The sequence below is a fragment of the Fulmarus glacialis genome, unplaced genomic scaffold (genome assembly GCF_000690835.1).
Source record: "Fulmarus glacialis isolate BGI_N327 unplaced genomic scaffold, ASM69083v1 scaffold44855, whole genome shotgun sequence".
NCBI lineage: Eukaryota > Metazoa > Chordata > Aves > Procellariiformes > Procellariidae > Fulmarus > Fulmarus glacialis.
Window position 1 is genome coordinate 2553 of NW_009214523.1, and position 17829 is coordinate 20381.

At 37.3% G+C, this 17829-nt stretch overlaps 1 protein-coding gene across 1 annotated transcript in view; it reads right to left on the reverse strand.

Annotated features, from left to right (window-relative positions):
• Nucleotides 1-438: 438 nt before the first annotated feature.
• The window catches only part of LOC104077371 (ephrin type-A receptor 6-like), a gene marked incomplete at its 3' end in the record, with an annotated part of 84723 nt that continues 67332 nt past the window's right edge, over nt 439-17829 (reverse strand). The window contains exons 9-10 of the mRNA XM_009578578.1: nt 16862-16984; nt 439-500 (exon numbers count right to left, since the gene is read on the reverse strand). Of these exons, the coding sequence (XP_009576873.1) occupies nt 439-500; nt 16862-16984 (185 nt within the window). The remainder of the gene's footprint in view (nt 501-16861; nt 16985-17829) is intronic.

A 17829-nucleotide genomic window follows, 5' to 3' on the forward strand; every position in this document is an offset into this window, starting at 1 on the left:
TCAATTTGTTAAATGCAAGTAACCATAAATAATTATAAATCAATTACTGAGTCTATTCTACACTTCACCAACCAAAAAAATCATAACAAGATATTTTTGAAGGTGATTGAGAAAAATGAACTGCTTCCATAAGGCTAGGCATTTGTGCTTCAATTTATCTTTTCCTTCACGAAAAGACTATTTGAAATACATTTTGCTAAATATGGGAACTACTTTTGTAGAAGAAATCAATTATATTCTTAAGTTCAAATCTTCTTTTTTTCCAGCTATGCTCTAATGTATCACTGTACCTTAGAAATGTACCCTGGGGAAAATGCTTCTATTCTTCACTAAAAATCCATGAATAACATTATGTAGAAATTAATTTATGATAAATGATTTAAAATCTTAACCTAGAATGGAGTCTTATTCAAATGTCATCAGAAAATGGCACCTCACCCGCAGAAAGGAGTCAAGGGATCCATTCTCCATGTATTCAACTACAATCATTACTGGTCTGCCTGCAAAACAGCAAAGAAACACATTAGGATTATAGACATATTATGGGCTTTTTATAATTCCAACTGTTATGCACAGACTATTCACAGTAGTTAAATATATTACCCATTTTCAAAATCCTCATTTATATCACAAACACAATTCCCTGTGTTATTCTCTAAGAATGATTTTGAATGATTTTCTCTTTTTTTTTTTTTTTTTTGTGGTGCTGGATTAGCTGAATGTGCATCGTTCGTTCTGGTGTATTCTCCCCTTCAAAAAGGATCAAAGAAGAGCCTGCTATTTCCAAATAGCAACACTTGCTGCGTAACATTTTGGAATATATTTGAGTTAAGGTGAAAAAAAAATATTCATAAGCCATGTCCAAGAAATTACAAACTCAGTGCCATTATTTTCCTCTCAAAGAAAAATATCTCAATGATTTAGTGGCATACAGATAGACAGATAGAAGGGGATGTCACAAAAAAGCACTCCTAGATTGGGTGTGTGTATTGGGTGTGTATAATCCAGAAAAACTCTGAATTCATATGTTTGTACATACATAACATATGCACAATGTTATTGAAATCAAAGTTTTGCTCAACTAGCACAGTTTTCCTGTATGGTTCCAGGGTGGGATCATATCCAAATTGAAGTAGAATAACATGTTACATTTAGTTCTTAAAAGAATATCCAAAACTGAAGATAAACTTTTAAACTGGGTAGTTAACTAAACACCATTTCACTGCTGATACCCAGAAATAACCTACCGCTCTAGAAGTGCTTGACAGGAGAGGCCCAATTAGCATGCTAATCAGGCTACGCAGCAAGAAGTTTTTTAGAATTGTTAATATTACAAAGGAGCCATTCTAATATATGCAAAACTAATGTAATGAATAAGAACGTTGGTAAGATTGGGAAGGAGATAAGAAGTCCTAAAATGGCAAACTTTTCTTTCCCTGAGAATGCCTGTCTCTTTCAGGGTTTGTGTGAAACCAGGGTGTGCCAAGTGGTGACACCACAAGACCGCCCATTTCACTTTCTCAGTACAACACTAGCTGTTCCAACATTTTTCAAACCCAGAGGAACCCTCTTTCATGACTTTTGTTTCTCTGCCTCTCAGATTATTCTTGTGTTTTATTTGGATGAGGGGATGAGAAACAAACAGGGTGTTGAGGGTGAGAAAGTGTAGAAGGGCATCATGATGGTTCCAGCACAATTGTCCATTTCTGTACATGCTAACTTTCTGTTCAGTTTGGTTAACAGTGGAGGTGTGTATTAAACTGTCCACAATATACAATAAGCCCCAGCCAGGTATTTCTCCTGAGCTGTTACAGCTAACCTTGAATTTAAAAAAGTGAATGAGCCGTTTCTCTGTTCCTTCCCAGCGTGTCGACTTGTTCCAAGTACCCTGGTGATGCTCATTCACGTAGTTTAATCTAGTCTTTCTGGAGTTCCTCACAATATTCTCTCATTTCTTCTAATAAAATTTGGGGTTCTTTCTGTATTCACCCTCATGTTTAGGTCCTCAATGAATAAAACAGTGCTTCGTAAAGTTGGCACAGTAGTACATTTTTTTCTGTGTGAAAATTCTCAGATGCCTTAATAGTCTATTTGGATAGCCTTTCTGAAGTGTGAAGAATTACCAGCTTCTTTTTTTTTTAATTGAATGTTTGGTCTCAGCTGCAGATGTATATCTGCCACCAAATCAATTTATATTCGTCTGCATCCATTGGTTATACCTGGTTTTGCATTATAAGCTTAAACGATATATCACTTTTAAGCTCTTAGAGATCACAGCATTTTAAAAATTAATGTCTTCTTTACTTCAGCTTGCTAATGATGACTAGTTGTATAGCCTAGTCTCTTTAGTTTCAAGCACATGAATGACCTAGATTCCCTTACTTTTACCATTTGCTTACTGTCAAGGGGCTGACATCTCCATGTGAGAGGAATATTCTATAATCTGGAGAAGTAAACAAACGGCAGACTGATGCTAGAGGATCTAGCAGAACTCTCTCAAGCAAGTAGTAATTTCTAAATTGTTGCAGGCAACAGCATCTTGCAATAAATAGGGATGTAAAGCTGGCTTTCAGATGGTATATTTGGTCAAGCATAAGTTACCCAGAAATGTCTCTTTCTGGGTAAATCAACAACTACAACACCTTTATGAAAGATTTGCATTTGAAGGGAATGAGAAATGGAGCTATTGAGCTTCAAAAAGTGCCCCTAGTTTTCTGTTAGCAATCCTTAGGTGCCCTATGCTTTCTGGAAGCTATTTTGCAAGGTTCTCTAGAGGTTCATAGGCTCTCGTTACATCTTTTATACTCCTTAGATTCATATCCTTCAACGCAAATTATTTTCACACTTATTTTGTAAAAGCAACTTTTAATTCTTCTACGTTCTCTCACAAAATATTCCCTCCTCCAAAAAGCCCCCAACAAAATGTACTTCATTTTGCTCAGACCAACAGTATGAACTTCTAGGCTAAAGTAACTATGAAATGTATCTATATGCATTTATCTGTGGATTTAAAAAAGAGATTTCAGTATTTTTCACTGGATAATGTTTATGAGTTTTTAAACTGCTCGCTGTGTTCCTTTAATCACTTGCAATGATACGCCTTAACACAAAACCAGCTCTCCCACATGATAGCATAGGAATGGCATGATCTGGTAAAGATACCCAAATAAGTAGCATTTGTCTTCAAACAGGTCGCTGTATATTGGAAGATCAGCATATCATTAAGTATTCAGGAATTTTGGTGAACAATAAATTTAGTCACTTAGGCTGATAGCTTCCCACAGACTCAGTCTGTATCCCTCTCCATTCTACCTAAATCTCAAATGAACTTGATGCAAGATTGCGTCAAGACACCACAAAAATGAACCCAGCTCCATCGCTTGATTATCTTAAGCAAAAATCTTAAATCTGGATCCTAACACTAACTTCTCAAATAATCTTTTAGTGTGCCAGCACTTGAAAAAAGCCATCCTAATTTGGCAGCAAGTTTAATGTATCACTGAAGATATTTATGTATTCCAAGCTGGACTGTAACAGGCAATATAATGAGACTTTTAGTCAGCATAGTATTTGTCTTTGGAGTACCTGTAGATCAAAAATGTCTCAGCTCTTGTTTAGGTTGCTTGAGGATATAGTAAAAAAATCTGCTACACAACAGATTCCAAGGGGTACATTTATCATCAAAGCGGTAACACACAGGTTCTATTCCCAAAATTATTTTCCAATAATTTTATAGGTTTACAAATTTCATGCAAGGATTTCTAAACATTTTACAAATGTAAGTACATCAAGTGTCAGGAAATGTAAGGTAGGACACATCTTGATTTCAAAGGTGTGGTAGGAAAAACAGGTTCAGAAAATCAAGTGGCCCTCTCCATCTAGTCAGTATAGTATATCCAACCAGCTGTGTTTGTTTACGAATACACAATGTTGTATTTTCTTCTCTAGCTCAGTACCCTGTAGAGGCACCTAAGTGCCACTGTGTCTTCATGTTGCATGAACAGACTCTCCAGTTCATAAATGGTTGAAGGAATGGGACTAGCAGTCGGCTCTGGAGAAGCTGGCTGAGACACGAGGATGAGCAGCTGACTTCACATCCAACTGGAGAATCCAACATTGGGCATCTCAGTCCAGAGACCAAGTCACCAGTCCCAAGGGCAGGCAATGGGAGAGACTGGACTGTCCCCTGTGAAAAACATAGATCCTGATGTGTTTAGCTGTTGCGCTCCATCAGTTCTAGATCTGGGAAGCAAACTCTGAAAGCACAGCTCTACTTCTGATACCCCTACATGTAACAGAACGCAATCTGGGAGGCCTAACCTCCAAAGGGCCAGAGGATGGCAGCCAACCCAGAGCTTGTATAGAACAAAGTTCTTGGTAAGACAAAAGGCTATGGATGACATTAGTTGATGTTAGTTTCCTTTTTAGCTGCAAAGAGCAGATGTTATCCTTGATACTGTGGTACAATTTGAGTCCAGAAAAGATAAAGGTCTGTGCTGAACCCTGTACAAACATAGAATACTGGTTTTGCTTTAAAGAAGACTACAGCATTGACTTTGAAAAATAATACTGGGAGATTTTTAAACTAGTGTAATGTTTGCCTCTAGACAAAAAAAAAAAAAAAAAAGGAAAAAAGACTACTACTTATATTATGAAAATCCATGTTGCTCTCACGGCACTAAGAAAGATGAATTCTTCATCCTCAAAACAAGGACAGGAATGAAAAAAGGAGCGGGGGGCAGATAAGTCTCGGAGAGGGAGAAGCTATCTTTGATTATTTTATCATGGGGTAGGCTAATGCAATTCCGGAAGGCATTGAATTATTTTCCTATATTTATGATTGCTTACACATATGAAACATGGACACCTTTGCTTGAAGAAACAAGTTGAAGGATAAACAGCAGTGGGAGCTGATACAGATGGGAGCCGGGAAAGCACTCAGGGCTCAGAAGGAGGCACTGGCTGCAGCACAGAGACAGCCGTGCCAGCGCCGCATGAGCCTGCTACATGAGCACCTGTGGGAACTCTGTACAGGCAAGACAGCATGCACCAAAAGGCACTCCTGCGACCGATGACGCAGTCCCCTCTGCGGCATGGATGCACCTCACCAGATAGCTGGACACCGAGACTCCAGTTTAAAGACTTGACCACTTCAGGTGAGTGTTTTCACACAGATACAGGCATAGGCACTAGACAAGTATCTGAAGAAGAACTGGGTTAATTTTACAGTCAAGATCCACATAAGAAAAGGCACGGAAAAAGGACACTGAAAAAGGTGTCAGCTTCGGCTGGGGACTTGAAGTAAAAAACAGAGGTCAAGAGCATCTAGGACCTGAAAACTGCAGATACTGCTGGAGGAGAGCACACAATTTCATGTTTGAATTGGGGGTAGAAAAAATATAAAAAGGTTTGAAGATGGATTCAATGATCAAAACAGCCAAACAAATCATTCTTGCAGCAGCTTTAGATACCCAGCAGTGCTGGAGTAAGGAGTATGGCAAGAAAACAGACTTTTAAAGGAGAAGAATTATATAAATAGTGTTCTGAGGCAATAGGTTTTAAACTCAAATATGGATTTTACACACTACGTATATCACATTTAGCATTTGCAAATGTGTAACAAATTCATCATTTTACTACGTAGTTAAGATAACAATACGAAATTGTATTTATACATGATATTGACACCATAGCCACATTCACTGTTTTCACAATTTCTGTGAAACTATAAATATCCTCACCCCACTCTTCCCCAACAGCAGACACGTGTCTGGGATATTGGCTAAAACAGCTTCCCCTCCTTGCACAATGCACATGGAGCAACTCTGGCTCTGGCAGATCCATTTCAGAATCCCAGCATCTCAGAAAGCCAATCAAACATGCAAGAGTAGTATCAGTGCTTTGCATGATCCAGGGAAAGGACATGAATTTCATTACTCGGAACTTAGATGAACCCGTAGAAGGTACAGGGATTATTCGTTGGTTTGATGCAAATACTACCTTGTGACAAGTGGCTGACTGGTTTTGACAAGGTGGGTTTTTTTTCCCTGAGAAAGTTTTTTCCCACCCAGCTGTACTGTAATGCCATTCAAATAAAACCAGCATAAATGACAAACATTCTTTATTGATGTAATGCCACCTCAGAATATGTTACAATTTTGTATTTTCTATTGATCAATCTGCTTGACATTTTCTTTAATAAGCAGAAATGCAAAAAAGAAAAAAAGCAGTACATTGCAGAAGAATGTAAAATACCAATTATACATAAAAATCACATCGCATATATATTTAGTTCTCTTTCTAATTTTTTTTCCACACACAAGATTTTGATAGTGTGTAATTTAATTGAGTGCTAGAGCAATGAGTAAGGAGGAGAATTTGAAGTGTCATATCAATGACAAAATATTCAACTTGTTGTCTCCTGTTGTCAGTTTAAGTAATGCGGCAAAGCCCACTTTAATGAATTTTTTTATGTAAGAGTAATCCTCCAAAAAGAATACAGTTAGTACGTGCTCATTTCTACAGTCTTTACTTATAATGAAATCTTTAATACCCATCATGGGAATAGATCTGTTAACATAAACAGAGGATATTTATTCTCCCACTTAAAACAGCAAAGGCTTTGAATCTGCTCCCTAGTTCATATAAGAAAATACTGCTCCATCACTTCTTTAGGTCAGAATTCCTGTGTCCGGGTAGCCTCTCAGAAGTCATCTCCGCATCAGGCATTTTTTCACTCCAAAACCATGTTCTGCTTCTGGTTCCCCACTAACTTACCACCTGCTAAAGCTAAAGAGATAAGACTAACAGAGCAAAATGTACAGGCACTCCCTCAGGTAGTGCTGGGCCTTTCAGCACTCCATAGCATGAAAAGCACCCACAGTAAAACTCGTATCCCTCACTAAAATGCCCAGGGCTCGGAAGGCATTCCTAGATCTCACACTAGGTCTGTTCCTTACATATTGCTTCAAATAGGAGAACCACTTGCTGTGGCACTGCAGCTTCTTCACTCCTGCTACTAGTAATGATGCAGTTGTATGCATCAGATGAGAACTAATTTCAACAAATAATGAAAAAAAATTATTTTTCCATAACACAAAACCAATGGAGGAAAAAATAAAGAAAGAAAACTAATGATTATGCAAAAAGCAATTGACAAAAATTCTGCCGGGTTTTGCATTGTTAGCCCAAATCAATACACATGAAGCCATTGGGAATTCTGCTGCAAGCCATCCTACTTGCATTACTGACTTACATTACAGAAGGTCTCAGAGTAAGACCTGTGTGCCAAGAAGCCTCAAAAAATAGAAGTTGCAGTTCCAACCCCCTTCTTGAGACTTCAGAAGCCAGAGTTTGCAAACAGGATAGCACTAACATATACACATCCTGCTGTGACAGGAAATTACATAGATATAGCCTACTTATCTTGCTGCTAGTGCTCTTTCTGATTTCCTGTATCTATATAACACTTTTCATTAGTTAAGTTAGTTTAGTCAAGGGAAGATACCTTTGCAAAATCAATTGATGAAAATACAAAATACATGAATGCGCATAAGTTACTGTCTATTATTTAGCAAACTAGGGCCGTATAGCTGTCAGTATTAGCTGAAGAAGATTTACTGTATCAACACAGTCTTAAAATATTGTTCTCTGAGATGTTTATCTGTAATTTTATATTGAATACTTTTACACTCACTACCTGGTAACCCACTAGGAAGAATATATGCCTGTTGGTATGATTTGGAAGCCAGGAAAAGTCTGTATGTATACTTCTAAAATACCTTCTCAAACCCTCTGGCCTACCCCTCCTGCAACAGCAAGCACTGCGAACAGTACTCCTGTTTTTCATACGACAAAGGGAAAATGTGCTTTGGACAACAGAAGTTTCAGCAGTCTCTGGCATGCTGCTTCTGCAATCCCTAATCCACATCAGCATTCCAGTGTGCCTATAGAAGATATTCTGGAAGGTTTTGAGGAAAGTGGAACTGTAATGAGAAAGCAGTTGCACCTTTTCCATTATTTGTTTTCTTATTCTTGTCTTTCCATAAGAGAAGCAAATGGAGTGCAATAGAGGGTAAAAGCAGAACAAGTAGTTGTTCATCACTAGTTGGAGGCTGGGTAGGTGAGGGAGAAATAGTGGCTAAAATAATACCATACAAATACAATAACTGGCCCAAATTTTGCTATTTTCTGCATTTATACTTTCCAGCCATATATATTTTAAAAAAATTTGCATTTCTTCAAGTTTTCATGTGTTGGGTTGGTTATCTGAATTATCTCTTTCTACATATTTATTAGCATTACAAATACAATATGGATGAAAAAAGTTCTGTTTTATTCCAGCTGCTTATATTTACATGAATATTATAAGCAGAAATAAAAAAGAGACACCTTCATCTTTAGCGTGAGATGGCTTTTTAGAATTCAGATGTATACATGGAGGGGAACAAGAGCTGGTGCATTTGTAGACCAGCTCTGAAAGCTGCTGCATGAACTATTCTAAGTACATCTAATGCATATAATTTGAGAGTCTTACACTATTTTTCAAATACTAATCTATAAGCAGATAATCCATGCTATGTGTGGTGAAAAGAGAAGATGAGGCAAAGTGACTTGGCCAAGGTATCACAAAAATCAATTCCCCAGCCTGCAAGAAAAAGCTGTGGGAACCACCGTATCTGCAGAAAGTGTGCACAAAGAGGCCTTGCATTGTCTTCACGCTCCCCTGATCCTGAGAGGGCAGTGTGCCAGCCTGGGCCCTTGGGATAAACTGATGCACCTTAAAAAATATTCTGAATTATGGTAGTTGCCCAAGAACTTCCACAGATCATTACAACAGCTGATGTTTGCATCAAAATCTCGGTCATGTACCCTGGAACCATTCTGTCATCTCCATGCCTTATAAGGACACCTTATACTGACTTGAAAGAGGTTTTAAGAGATGACAAAATCACAATCAGAACAATGAACAGAGCTCAAGGATTGCATTTTTGACCATCCAATCTCAAATACTAGGTTATATCATACCATTTTAAACCAAGAAATCCCAGCAATAAAAGCAGTCTTTATCAGTGCATAATTAGGAGGGAGAATGTAGACTAGTTTCTCTGTAAGAATAGGTAATTTGTTAATGACCAGCCACAAAAAATTTGGCCGCTTAATTTTGATTTAATTATGTTCTGGGAGGGGAAAAAAAAAGTAAGTTTTTAATAGAACTGATTCTGGCTTAAGATTTGCATTGCTTGAAATTTGACTTAGAACCTAAAAATTCCAGCACTTTCACTTTAGCACTGAAGCAAAGAACAATTAAAAAAAAAAATCTGTAATAAATAACAGATTCTGTTCAGATTCAGTTTAAGAGAGATACTTTTGCCCAGTTAGATTAACCAAAACAATTCACCTCACTTTTTTTATAACTGAATTTCAGCATATTTCACTTAATCTAATGATATTTCACCCTTAAGTTACTCTTAACATTTTCAATGTTCACACCACTCTACATCCTCTTGTGGAAAGAGCAAGGGATGGTCTATGGTTCAGAATTAATCCACAGAGTCTGACTGCCTCAAGGATCACTTGCCCTATTGACCTCAGAGCATGTAAAGGAATTTAAACAAAATTCAGTCTGTGTATCAGAGGCTTCTGCACTTCATCAATATTCAGTATGCCATGATACATAACAGGTACTTACGGAACGTAAGAAACAAAGCATATTTAACCTCTATTGTGAATTTACCCATTATCATTGGTGCGTTATATTTAGCAGCTGTAAGCTACAACAGAAATTTGAAAATGAGCAAAATAAAAAATTGCATACATAAGGTTACAGTAAAACATGTTTTTGTGCTTTCATAAGTATAATGGCATGGTTAAGGTATTATTTTAATCCTATTCTGAACTGTCAGGGCATTTTTTGATTATTCATTACTATGCCTGATTGTGGTCTTTACAAGATTCTGACATGTCTTGTGCTTTAGAATATCCTTTATGTATTTTTTCCATTTACTATTTGAGCACACACATGTTTTACTCCTATTTCCCTTTGATCTACATAAACTTTAAACTTCTGAGCTATACAAAACTGATGAGCCACCACCTCCTCCTTCATTGTTTATGAGTATCTTGCTGCTTTCTACACATGAGAAAGGCATCATTTCTCATTTCAAGAAGCAGTGGAAGCCACGTATCAATACTCCTGAAGTTTCTGAAATCCACAAAGGAAGCTTTGGTTGTAACGTGTGAGTTGCTAAATCCAAAATTAAGAAAACAAACCATCATGAGTCAGGGCTCCAACAGATAAATGATGCACTGGACCTAATACTGTGACATTTAAGCGCTCTCATGGGTTTTTTTCTTAATTCTCTTTGAGGTTTTGTCCCTTCAGGACATGAAAGTGCACATTCTCAAGCTTCTCCCTTCAACTCTAATTTTGATCATGAACAAAACCCAAGAGTTACAATGAAGATGGGTCAAGCATCAAACTTCAGATGCAGAGGTTTTTAGACAAGCATATACATCTTGAAGAAATAAGAAAAATATAGAAACTCATTGACACATGAAGAAGAAAACCAAAAGCATTCATCTCCCATAACTTAACTCCTGTAACTGTGGAGACATCTCCATAGCTAGCAACATCTAGATTTTTTCTGAAAAAGAAAAGGGCATTTCAAGGGAAGGAGTCAGATTTTTGTAACTGTGCGTCACAAACAGGTCATATGAGTCAGTCAGAATTGTCTAGTCTTCACTAACCATATAAGGCACCTAAACAGGCTTGTCGAATACCAGCGTGTAAAATCCAGAGTTAGGCAGATTATTTCCCATACACAGTATTTGGGCCTGGGAATGGTACTTCAGCAAGTTGAATCTGGTAAAGGTACACTGGTTACCTATCTAAAACAGACCAAAAAAACCTAAACATTATTCAAGTTAACTATTCCCTCTGTCTCCCACCTCACAAAAAGTCAAACAATTCTGAATCTGCTTTCACATCTAATGCTTTACTGCTAGGCTAAAAAGGGTGTTCAGATTTTTTTCCCTTTTCATCTTGAAACAACGAATAACTGTGCGTAGCGTATTTACAAATGCATTTCTGTGTGTATCCATCAGGCTCCTCCAGCTCTCCTCTTCCTATCTTTCTGCTCCTCTTAGTAATGAACAGCAACTTGCTTCAATTCACACGCTTGTTACAATCAATTACCACATTTTCTGTAGTCAGATTTTAGAAAATAGGCAACAGTGGTATATATTATGTAAAAATGACCACATATACAAATAAACTTTTCTGAACTTCTAGGGCTAAAATATTTGGAATTGTTTACGACTACCATCTGAGCATGAAATGAGCTATTTAACAAGGGCAGAGAATAAAGACCTCCTTTTATCACATCCTACACTCAGAGCTTAATCCCAGTTCTACAGTTCAAGCTAAACCCTAATGGTCAAGCACAAAAAAAGTGTCTCTCATTATTCATGTTACTTACTGCTCATCCATATTTTGGTTCTGAAGTACTTCCTGCCTGTCTAATGGAAAAGTCCATATACCTTTGAACTTCTATCCTCAGAAAATACATGTATTAGTTGTAGGGTTTATAGGCTAGACATGACAGTGAAATAGCACTGAGGCTGGAAAGAATAAACTGTAAGAGCCATTTGGCTCAGACATCCTAGAAAATGCATATCAATAAAAGAATCAATTTGTTAGTCACCAAGAAAGGATTAGCAATTTTCATTTAACAAAAAATACAGCAGTTTAGGTGCTGGAATCCAGAGTAGGGAAAAATGCATTACCTGAAAAAAAAAATAGAAGTTACTTTTCTCATTATCGGAGTACCATAATTATATTTGAGTTTCACTATGAACAATTGCTCCTTGATGGTTCTTGTTGAGTAACCTTGTTCAATAAGGGCCTGTCAATACAATTTGCTTTCAATTGTCAGTTTATACAATATCAAGAATAATGGGCTCACTCAGGTGCACTTGGAAATTGTAATAAAATATTAATTTTGGGGAAAAGAAAACTGATAATCATCTGGTTTAGTATTCTACACTTATGTCTGCATTTTTTGAGAAACTCTCTGTAATAAATGTGAACATTACAATGTATGTTAGACAAACAGTCATAGACAACCAGGCAGTAAAACACTGAAAAGGGGATATCCTCTGTATAATATACTTCATGTGGAGGAGGAGTCCTGTCATTACCTAGTCCAAGACAGCAGTGAGCAAACTGTCCTATATCACTTCTAAGTTTCTGGAAAGTAAGTGCATCCTCATTTCTTGCATATAATGTATTTTTTGAGGTTCACAGGAGTGGATTTTTTAATCAAGCCTTATTTCTTTGCTTCCATTTTCCTAAAATGTAAAAGAGCTGGATAATTAACCCTTGCAAAATAAGTGGTAGGGAGTAACTGATCCTCATACTTCGTTAAAGAAGTCACATCAAGATACTTTCACAGAAGCTTCAGAGAGATACTCTGTGAATGAAATAGGGGGCAATGATCCAGCTGCTGGCTACATAGGGAGATCAGAGGATTCAAAAGCAAATCACAGCACTGAGGTTCATAGAAAGGTGTGTACGGAAAGAATAATTTTGATGTTTTTTTCCCCTCTCCTGCTAATGTAGTTTGAATGCTGAACACTATGAAGGGGGTCTGGGAGGTTCGCTTAGCAGGAACTTTTCCGTAGTTTCTCATAGTCTAACACCCATCTCTAGTTGTTCTAGTTGTTCTTGTCAACAGAAAAACTCAGGAAAGGAGTTTAGCTTGAAAGAAACCATAGGAAAGGTATTTGCTTTCACTCCCTTCCTTTCCAACACAGCAAGCTTAACAATCTGTCTGACACTCTTCAAAGACAGCAGCATACCATAAATTTTTCTATCCCTAACTTCTGCCAGGCAATATGGGTACGCATTTACATAACAAACCCTTTACACATGACTGAAATCAAGAGCTGCCAACACACAGCAAAAGTAGTAAGCTAAGAATTTCCCCAAAAGGGAGCAAACAACACTGTAAGTGTTTTTGGAAGAGCTGGAATTTGAAGAAATAGATGCAGCACTGGCAATTTAATTATTTGGTTTTTCACAACATGCATATATATGTGTATATTTGTGTGTGTGTATGTGTAATTATGAAGGAAGGGGTAAGCTTCCACAGCTCGTGCTAGTGTAAGTATGATAAGGAGTGTAAACTGCTAAGTAGTTTAAGAATTCTATTTAATATATGCAAGGATATCACTTGAGAAGAAGTACTCGTTGCTTATGTGAATCCATCTGTCATTATAGATCTACATCAACTAAGTCACGTGAATTTGTACTGCTAACAGGTGGGATAACTAGAAACTAAGTAATTTGTGACGTAAAAGATAGTTAAATCAAAAGGAAGCTATTGTCTGAAAATGGGTTAGTTTTTGCAAAAATCTAGGATAGATATTTGGAGGCCTGCTGAAAGCTTTGCTTCTAGTGAAATGGCTGTACAGCAGTGACAGACTTTTAATGCACCTATCAAATATAAGCACTATTGCATTAGCATAATTATGTCTAGGCTTAAAAAACACCTACATTTGAGGCAGCCCATTTATGCAGAAAGATGTAACACCCCATGGCGGCAGCATAAATTAATCTTTAAGTTGGCTGAATGAGGATACCTTTTACATAAGTCAACCTCTGCACGGTGCAAAAGCAGATACCAAATTACACAAAACTGAACATCAGCTCTCAGTGCAATGGTAAAAGAAATACACTCCTCCCAACTATTGAGTGAAAAGTAGAAAGGGAAAAAAGGAAACCAATAGCTACATTGCCCTGCCAAGCTGTTTTCCAGATACTTATTTACAGCAGGCTTTCCAGTTTAGTTCTGTGTTTCACTTAAAACATCTGTGGGGAATTTTGTAGAAAAAAGGTGTAAAAGCATTTTGTCTTTAGTAAGGAATACATTTTCTGACTATTTTGAAGTAACTCTGCCACTTAGCTTGAGTTAAAGGTTTTGATAAATGAAAAACATCCCATTATCTTTGTTCCCAATGACCCTACTAACAGAATAATGCAGGCATTTTAAGCCTTCCATGTAGTTAAATTCACTGAAATCTTAGACATAAGCTATATGTGAAGCAATTAGGTTATAATTCAGCAAAGTTATTAAACGTTAAGTACTTCTGTTAGGCTTATGAAAGCTACAGTCCAATATGAGCCCAACCTCTCAGATAATGGAGGTGGGGTCACTATGCTATCAAAGGCAGCAATCGAGCATGCTTCCCTCCAGTTCCAGTACACAAACAGCAATCCTCTCCCTTTTAATGGCAGAGGATAAGCCGCGGAGACAGCATCAAGACTGCAATGGGCAGTTGATTTTGCCTGCCTATAGCTGATCTAACAGCCAGAGGCTGCCTTGATAGCACAGACATCATTGCTTAAATGCCTTCTTGGAGCACTGTTGCCTTGGGTGTCTTTGTTCCTTGGTAAAGCAATACTCAGAAAAAAGGTCAGGTGTTTAGGGCAGTGTTTTTCCATAAAAAGGAACAAAGAGTACGTCCCTTCTCTGTTTGTACTAAAGTGATTAATAATTCAAGGATGAACTTATATTTTCCACTGAATCATGCACTCAGTTCTGAGTCTCTCACATCCCAGATCAGTATTCCCTTCAACAGATTTTTTTTTTTCCCCCCCACAAAAAATGCAGTAAATGTGTGGATTACAGCAAAACTGGTTTTAGCAATTTAGAAAGTTATCATCTGGTCATCTTTGTAACAAAGAAAGGCAATTCAGAATTAAGATTGTGCTTAATGTAAATACAAATATGACAAAGTAAAAAAAGGAAGAGTTAAATAGCAGCACTACAGATAAGATTATTAGGGTACATTTCTTAACAGCAATTTCTGACTTATACTGTGGCGTTTCATGCCACCTGGACCCCAGATGCACTCTTTCTCAAAGGAACACATCTTGTCCATCAGATTTATCACAGTTCTTCACTGGCTTTCAACTACCTGACAATCCTCACTTTCCAGAAGATGGGCAGTCTCTCCCTTTCTGTGGCATTGCTGCTTGGCTCATTTTTGTTGTTGTTGTTGACATAATCAAACAGCAACATTTATTTCCATTACCTTGCTAGGGTATATGTTGCACATCTTGTAGCTGCATTTCTATTTTTTCCGTTTTGAATATTTCATCAGATTGAATCAGAATTCTTAGTCAAAGACATTTAATAGCAAGAAATTATGAACCAGTTTTATTAAACAAACCACATTCAAGAGTGATGATTTAAGTCCAAAAAATGTGATAAAAAGCTTTACAAGCACTCAGAAAACAACAGTCCTGAGGACCTTATAAAATAAACTTGTAGGTAGGTACATAGGTGAGAAGCCAGTCCATGAGTGCAGTTAAGCCATCTGTAATCTAATAGAATCAGTGATATGCTATACATAACACTGTGTTCAAAACAGAGAATGTTATGGGGCCTGGAGTATTTCCTCTTCCACAGTTGTTTGGTTACAGATACCAATCTCATCGTGATGCTGACTGCCAAACTAGCCTAAGGGCTATTAAACACTCAGATATACCAAGGAGAAAAAAATATGGAAAGTATTTTACAAACCGTTGACAAAAGTCATAAGAAAAGACATCAAAGTTGCTGAGAAGCTTCTATTCAAAGAAAGAAAGTAAACAAAGAAATAATAGCACTTAAAAAAAAGCAAGAATCACCTTGTATTAATGAGGTCTATAATTATTGCAATAGATAAAATGGGGCATAGAGAAGCAGAACAGTTTCTTTTGTATAGCAAATCAATAACATTATATAATTTTTCAGTTTTCTCCCTACTTTTACCGTAAGAGATTTTTCCTCTTTAAGAAAAACTGTAAGTAACATTAAAGGTAAGATGTCCTGAAAGGATACAAGTGTGACATTAGCCCATGTACAGATTAATTTTACATAGAAATATGTAGTTTGGAAAGGAACAGAACTGAACTTTGATTCAGTTTTAACTATAATTAAGATACATGTATTTATTCTTCATTTATTAACTTTGGTGGAAGATGGTGTTTAATGGCTCCAGAAGAGAATGGATAGCACATACAGCCTTTCTGGGAAAGGATGCCTCTAACCTGTCCTTTCCTGTTTCAGCCCAGTATCTGATAGCAGCCAGTTCACCTGGCATGGTGGTCTCGTTCTTGGCCTAATTTCAACCTTATGCCAACCCTCCAGGGTCCCTCCTGCCATTGTACAGCTCTGCCTCTGCTGGGAACCTCGCCGCAGGCAGTGCAGAATACCGTGCTGGCAACACAGGCAATTGGGTTTAAGAGAATTATAGTAGTTCAAACTGTGATAAAAGTTATTAAAAAAAGTTAAGGCGGTTTTCGTGAGATACAAGTTGCAATTACAGAAGCATACAAAGGATTTAAACACTACTATATCAACACATAATTAAATTTTGCCTTTCCGAATTTGTTTTGCTTCCGTGTTTTAGCAAGGGAATGTAAATTTTTAGGAAGGTGTCACTAAATCACATAAAATCTGGTATTTTATAGAGGCATTTTTAAAGTTATATTTCCCTGGTGCACATGGGCATGCTTCATGAAGTGCATGATCAGGCTATACCAAGCCTTCTCTTCCAATATTTAGGCTGACCACTTCACTACAGATCAGTTTCCCTCACAATTTCTCCTATACATTGATTCAGGAAAACTGGCCAGTTTCTGAAAAGTTATTTATCTTTTCCATTTCCTTTCAGTTTGGCTTTTTATTGGAAGGGACATCTAATCTCCCTGTCTGACCAATATCAAATTTTGTTTCCCTAAGATGCGTGGAGAGATGGGGCAAAGGGTGAAGGGAAAAATCAATGTGGGGGAACAGGCTGGAATACCTACCAGAGAAAATGCTGGGGGGTAAAGATCCGCCCCCTGACACTGGATGTGAGGCCAGGATGCTATTTAAAAATCCCGCCCTCAGGAATCTCGAAAGAGACTTCACCCCAATGGTCGGAAAGGATCCTTTCAAAGAGATAAAAATGATCATTAATCAAATGACTTGTTCTTTGGCTGATAAAAGAAGTTGACTTTTTAAAGAAAGAATAACCAAATCTCTGCAAAGTTAACAGTGGTTTCACTGGAACAGATCTTATAAAAAGCAGTTAAAAGTCTTTGCTTTTTAACCAAGTCAGACAATACACAGCTTTAACCAGAAAGTGGTTGTTTTCGGCATACTTTGCAAATGGAGAATTCCAGCACTTCTAGGAGGAATGGAAAAATTTGATATTTTAAAGGCAAATTACAGCCATTGGGTATTCATAACGCATTCCAAATGACTCTACCATAGAGGCATTTTACAGTTTTGTATACAAATCAAAGAGAGATCAGCAGAGGTGAAGCTATACCAGCAAAGCTGTGTTTTATACCAGTGTTTTAAAGCCACCTGACAAACCACCTGACAAAAGTCATGTCAGGCCAGGGGAGAAGGGGAACCAGAATTTGCAGTTATATTCCTGACTTCTGGGTCAGGGCAGCTATGTCAGTCAGACCTTCTATCACATCTCCCAATACCTGTCAATATATTAATGCAAGCAAAAGCCAGGAGTATAGACATCGTCCCTTTCTGCTTTGCTCTCATCAGAAGTTTTACACATTTTACGCTTTCAATAGAATAAACTCTATGTTCTTCTCATTGCCTAAATGTACAGTTTTATTTCTGGAAACAGAGACTATCTCATCCACCACTTTTAAAATAAGTACTTGTGACATATCTATTATAGTGATGACTCTTTATGAGATGATCCACTGTTTCAGCTTTCAGCATATGTACAGAGATCTAGAGGCATCATTTCAACTAGCTCATGTTA